The following is a 6,429-nucleotide window of genomic DNA, read 5'->3' on the forward strand; positions in this document are numbered from 1 at the left end:
AGTGCAGAGGCTCTGAGAATGTATCACCACATCTTCCCAGCAAAACATGGATGAAGTAGCTGTCGTAGTCTATTTTACTTATTTTTACTTTTGTTAAAGCAATGATGCAAAAAGGAGCACTACCAAAAACACAGGTGCGGAAAAATGGAAGGATTGAAGATTTTTAAAAGATGACAAGGAAAGACCAGTGAGCGAACACTTCCTACTGCATTTATTCTGCTTTTTTTTTTTTTAATGTAAGAGTTGTACAAAACCAGAAGCCAGAAAGCATAATTTGCTACAGTCGCTACATTCACTGAGCAGAAGAGAGGGTGTGGTGGGCATTCTCTGAAAGGTCAGAGAGAGGAATGTGGAGGATGTGCATGCCCAGGGAAAAATATGTACATCTATCTTCTTAGAAACAATGAACACTAATGATTAAAAAAAAGAAAGAACAGAAAAATCTATTCAAGGGGGGCTATCATTTTCTACTGGTGAGAATTCCTGATCTTGGGGAGGTTCAGGGAAGTTTGTTTCTCCTTCTTCTTCTTCTTCTTCTTCTTCCAGGACTGGAATGATTTCAACGTCTTCCTCATTCTTTGGTTGGGAAGGGATTTCAGTTAGCTCAACCACTTGTTCTTTTATGTCAATAGTATGTTCTTTCTTTTCTTCAGCTGATAGGAGAACCACATTCTAGAACACAAAGTAAAGGAACATTTTTTGACCTTTGTCATTGTTGTCATTCTCAACACTCTCTACAATTACTTATCAAGCACCCCTGAGTAAACGTTCAGGGCCAATAGGTATTTGCCCTTCTGCCCAGAGGGAGTACTTGGTATTCGGGTAAAGAATACTGCTGTATTAGAGAAGTTCAGATTCTAGATCTGCCCGGAGGGAGTACTTGGTATTCGAGTAAAGAATACTGCAGTATTAGAGAAGTTCAGAGTCTAGATGTGCTTTCCCTTTGGGGACTCTCATTCAGGAAAACTACTTTTTGCTCTCTGATCCCGTTTTCCTCATCTGCAAAATGAAGAGGTTGGGATGCTTTCTAAATTCTATGCAAAAATCTAACTTTCTATGACTCTGCAACAGTTGATTTATCTTTAGGATAGTTATATTTCCCAATTGTAGAGTCTTTTGAACCAATTGTATTAGAAGAAGAATGGGGTGAAAAAGGAGGAAGAATAGTGGGGATACTGAGAACCTAACTCAAAGAATTAGCAGCCTTCAACCTTAACCTGTCTTGTTTTCGAACATTAACGATGCCATTATGAAATCAAGAGAAAAGCCTGAAGTCAAGGTGATTGGAAGGTTAGCAAGTCACATACATGATGAAACTGCATATCCTGCCTAATCTTTGGACTTATTTCCAACACGAAGACAATTTTCCTCATTATTGGTATTTCCTGCATTACAAAAATAAGCAGGGCTACTTTCATAAAGCTCCCTTGCCCCAAAACCTCATCAGTTAGTTTCCTTCTACATACAAGATGTTTGGTAGACGTGATTGCTTTTGACTCTAACATTTAGAGGGTGGCTGTGGACAGAGTAGTTACTACTTACAGATTTTGGCCTCGAGCACAGTCGTTTCCAGTCATTTTCGGCAATGCCAGCTGCCACAAGTTTCTGGAGTAGGGAGAAGATCAGCATCACTGCAAAAATGCCCTAAAGTACGAGAGGAGACCAGGGTGAACATGCAATAATGACACAAGGAAGGCACACGGCCGATGTTCAGTAAGCGATTGATGAATCAAACTCAACGATGGAAGGTGAATAATGAGTAGTTGTGAGGCCTGCTAGTACAGAAGATAACAAGACCAGTTGATCTCAATTTTGACCCAAGATGATCTCGTGTGTGTTGGAGTCGAACTGCGCTCTAGAGGGGTTTCCAGTGGCTAATTCTCCAGGGCTTGATCACTAGGAATTTCTTCCAAGCCACCTCTGGGTGGTCTGGAACCTCTAACCTTTGAGTTAGCTGCTGGAGTGTGTGAACTTTTTGCAGCACCAACGGACAGTATCTTTACAAGGTTCACCCTTAGCACAACTCCTGATACACAACAGATGGGGTCATCTATCTTGCAGGGATATTCAACCGTGCAAGAACCCATTTTATATTGAAGGGAATTTTTACTAAAACCCAATTAAATTGTAGCCAGCTTTAGATGCTGTGGTATCAAGCCAAGGAAACCTTGCTACATTTGAAAGGTGCACACTGATTTGAAAGATCTCCCCACACCCATTCAACTCTATGTTTAAACCCCTTGAGACCAAAGGTCTCCTTAATGCATAGTAATATTGATGCCATTAGTAGAAAAAATATTGATAAGAAATATGTATGTTACATTTTTTATGTACCACACACTGTTCTAGGTGCTTGGAATATGCTCCTTCATGTATTCCTCAAACCAGCTGTTATAGTCCCCATTTTATAGATGTAGAGATTGAGACGGAATGAAGTAAAAACCTTGTCCGAGGCCACAGTGTTAGAAAGTGGCAAATCCAGAGCGTCTAGATGGTCATAATCAAATGCCACACATCGTCCCTGCAGAGAAATTCTGTTTCACACTTACCAAGAACACAGATCGCATGCTGTAACAGTATTGTGTAGCTGGAGAATTGTCCTCAGACGCCTTAGTCGGTTGACAGTTGTATATAGTAACATGTGGTGTGGCCACTCTGAAAACATTCAGGCTCTCGATTTTTAAAAAGTGGGAGAATGTAATATTAAATATGTCCATGATCAAAAGAATTATTCCAGAAATGGCAGTGAAGAGGCTCAGTGAGTTCATTACCATTTTCCCTTTGACCTGAAAGGGTAACACAGATTTTGTTTATTGGGTTTGCTTTCCATTAGGAAAATATAAGCGAGGATGGTGTCCCAGATGCCATCGCGTGTCTCACTAAGGTACCACAGCACCATCACACTGTGGTTCTTCCCTCAGGACCTTGATCTCGCGCTCTCGTACCTTTCTTAGCCTAGCTTTCTGATTTCCATACTACAGCAGATTCAGTTTATTGTGTCAAAATTTTAGGAGTGATCCTTTATTCTTCCAGGCTGTATCTTTGCACTTCCCTTCCATGCCTCTCTTGCCATCTTAATAGAGATTCACAAATATTTGTTGACTAAATGAAGATAGTGTCTAGATAGTTTTCTGTCTGCACTAGAAGGTAGAAGGAGGAGAGAGAAGGAATGTCTTCTATCACTGAAGCAGGGGGTTGTAGGTACAGATAGCGAAGGAGCAGATAGAACTTTCTAGCTCTGTACCATCATAGAAAGAAGCAGGCAGCACCATCACTACCAAGACTTACTCCCTGCTGACATCAATTGCAATCAGCCTCTGTCAACCATCTTTCAGAGTACAATTGACAGCTATCCTCTCTGAGGAGCACAGATATGAGAAGGTGAGTGTGTAGGACTGATACAATGTGGAATCAGAAAATAGATGTAAAAAGTACTTAGTAATTTATGATTACTGCTGATTATTTTAGGGCTTGTATAGTTTACCCCTGGCTATATGACCTTCAGATAATAAGTCAAGAAGCCTAGCCATACTTGTAGATTAGAACAATTTGGTCTTTATAAACGGTCCCTCCTCACCCCCAGATGGAATTTATTATACCTCCTTTACAGAGGAAGCAGCTCAATTTAGCTAGTTCCCCACTTACTTTGAAAGCCTCTGAGCTTGGCAATAGTTTAGAAAGTATAAGAGAATGTTGAGGGAGCATTGTATTCAGATTGTACTTGGGAGGAAAATGCCGGGTGAGTGTCTGACCCAAAGGACGTAGAATCAGGAGCTCTGTGTAGTGTCGTATTCCTGGGTGTACATTAATCCCGAGGGACCATAGGAACAGTCCACAGCCTCTAAGGCACTTTCACACTTGTGGCTCCATTTCGTCCTCATAATTTAATATGGAAGCAAAGACTATCATCTGCATTATGGAGGTGAAAATGCAGAGAGACAGAGTTAAAATAACATTCCTAAGGTTACAATGAAACAATAACTTAGAATTTGAATCAGTCTCAGCACTGATTAAATGATTTCTCTAAGTGGTGGGTTGGGGTAGATGGGACAAAGACTAAAGCACAATCTTCACAGATCAATCTGTTTTTAATTCTGAACTATAACCATGGATATAGTTCACATAGATACAATTAAAAAAAATTTTTTTTTGGGGGGGGGCGCTGTTTCTTGAGAAAGCCAGAAAACCTGCTAGACAAATTCTAAAAGAGTTGTAACACTCATTTCCAAATTTTTTGATGAATAAAGACCGCAATAGGATTTTGAAGATTTTTTTGCCCTTTACGGTTGAGAGGCATTTTCAACTGAGAAAATGGGTATTTTTTGCTTCATAAAGAAAAACATATGATTACTTGCCAGACTATTGTTGGGGTTTTTGTCCACTGCTGCCAGGAGTGATCCAGAAATGATAAACTGCAAAGAGAGAGGGGATGGGGTGTGGAGAAGTGGGTGGGGAAGGAAGGCGAGAGGGAGATCAGATCACTGGTTAACATCGAGGACTGGTTGTAAGAGGCCATCTGAACCTCCAATCACAGTCACTGCACTATCCCCTCATGCTCATTGGATCCATTTATTTTTCAGCCCTCATCACTCTCCTTTATTCAGGATCAATGACATTCAACCCATCCCCTTCACTCAGCTCTCATGGAGCTTTGACTAAGACTATTCTAAGAGCAAGGAGGCAGGTTTCACATTTTCATTTCAATGAAGATTCACATTGTGGATTCAAAAGGTTTACTTTTGACCAAAAAATTTCATGGAATTGCTTTTGGGGACTCACTATGATGATAAATAGTATGCAGATTATTTTCTGTCTGCAGTAGAAGGTAGAGAGGGAAAGAAGGTCTTCTACCATAGCGCTGTGGATATGCTATCAATGAAGAATCACGTGGCATGTCTGTCAAAGGAATTTTCTTACATGATGGTTCTATAGGTAGTCATGGCAATTATTATTTTTAATCTGAAAACCTTTGGTTGATTATGTAGTCACTAAAAAGAATATATTCAAGAAAGATTGTTACGAAACTATGTCACACAAAATATTTGTTAAGAAATCTTCCCTTCCTAACATTTGAGTTGTTGAATGGAGGAAAATTTGCTCTAGTCTAATACCTCTTGTTTTGAAAAATTTGGTTCCCAAACCCAGCTTTAAAATGAAACCATGAAAGTGCCCGTGAAAGAACCACCAGTGCCCACACCAGGCCGAGAGAGGCTGTAAGCTTGGCAAGCATGTTCACAACACAGCCAAAAGGACTTCTGCTTTGTTGAGAAGTACAAGGAGATTTATTTGGGATGGGATGAAGTTTGCCAGGTGCCATAGTAACACAATTGTCAGGATAAAGGAGCAGGTAGGCGGGACCAGGCTGTTACTGTTCCTTCTTAATTTCCAAACCACCGATGCCACCCAGTCCAAAAGGGTAGCTGCCTGCCCCAAATTGACTTTGGAGAAGTCCTGCATAGGACAGTCTGTTTCCTGCTTGATTCATGTCTTTCCTTGCTTCGGATGAAGCACACCCCTGACTCTCAACCAAAGAATGCATGGCCATTCAACTACAGGATGTGTACTCAATGCTATCAGCTCTTTTCCTGCTGCATTTTTTTAGCCTGATACCCTGCTTCCTACCCACATACTTCCCTCAACACAGAAACCATCCGACCAATGTGTGGTTGCTTGTTTGCTTTTTTTTTTTTTTTTTGCATTTTGTATGTTTCACTCCCCAAATGCTTGTTATTTTCTACTCACCATCATGCCTCCCCAGAAAGGGTACCAAACAGTCATACAGATAGGAGCATAGATTCCTATGGGGATCATGAGGAGCCCTCCCAGCGCAAAGTGGAAGAGCCCATTCATGATCTGGACAGCCTGGGGAGAAAACAGACACACTGATGTATGAACGGAAACCACCGTCATGTTAGAAATCAAGGTAAGGCTGGAAGTTTTGACTACTGACTTGGGTCTGTGTCAAAGGTCTGAAGGAAGCTGTGAAAAGCTTGTTTTTTATTCAGACCAGTGTTCCCCATTATGTGGGACATTTCCAAGGAACAGATGTCCCTGGGGTGTGGGACAAAACTGAGATGGGAGGCTCCTATATACACAAGCCTCAATGCCAGTGCCAAGGGGGATATAAGATCACCTTGAGGTGATCAGGTAATCACTTTCATCCAGATTTGGCCCAGCTATGTGAGACATAGAAAAGACCTCAGCTCGGATAAAATTTCTTCAGGTAGGATTGAGGCTGCACCTGGCTTATAGCCATCGGCTTCAATATGCCGTAGAATTCCCAGGCTATAGAATAGAAGGCAATTGACTTACCCCCAAAGCCTTAGACTCCCTTATGAAGAAGTGTTGCGTGGGGCCCACCAGTGAGGACATCCTCCAGGGACCTATTTTCTGAGCAGGATACATGCCAACAGGGCTTTTCATAGGCTC

General features: G+C 41.3%; 1 protein-coding gene and 1 pseudogene across 1 annotated transcript; both read right to left on the reverse strand.

Moving 5' to 3' along the window:
• Positions 1-266: 266 nt before the first annotated feature.
• Positions 267-6,423, reverse strand: MS4A1 (membrane spanning 4-domains A1). The gene is made up of 6 exons (XM_004715030.2): positions 6,313-6,423; positions 5,743-5,862; positions 4,356-4,412; positions 2,550-2,786; positions 1,543-1,644; positions 267-672 (listed from the first exon to the last, which is right to left on the reverse strand). The coding sequence occupies exons 1-6, from the start codon at positions 6,421-6,423 to the stop codon at positions 448-450; spliced, it is 852 nt and encodes a 283-aa protein (XP_004715087.1). The 3' UTR covers positions 267-447.
• Positions 4,156-4,221, reverse strand: LOC115871991 (annotated as a pseudogene).
• Positions 6,424-6,429: the final 6 nt, after the last annotated feature.

This window comes from Echinops telfairi, unplaced genomic scaffold, assembly GCF_000313985.2.
Source record: "Echinops telfairi isolate 266 unplaced genomic scaffold, ASM31398v2 ScPeMD7_7416;HRSCAF=8454, whole genome shotgun sequence".
NCBI lineage: Eukaryota > Metazoa > Chordata > Mammalia > Afrosoricida > Tenrecidae > Echinops > Echinops telfairi.

Excerpts from the sequence above, each read along its gene's own strand:
- MS4A1 (XM_004715030.2), bottom strand. The coding sequence starts at position 6,423 with ATGAAAAGCCCTGTTGGCATGTATCCTGCTCAGAAAATAGGTCCCTGG. Across the intron at positions 5,863-6,312 it reads GGGAGTCTAAGGCTTTGGGG|GCTGTCCAGATCATGAATGG; the intron begins GTAAGTCAATTG and ends TTTTCTCCCCAG. Across the intron at positions 673-1,542 it reads TGTGCTCGAGGCCAAAATCT|AATGTGGTTCTCCTATCAGC; the intron begins GTAAGTAGTAAC and ends TTTGTGTTCTAG.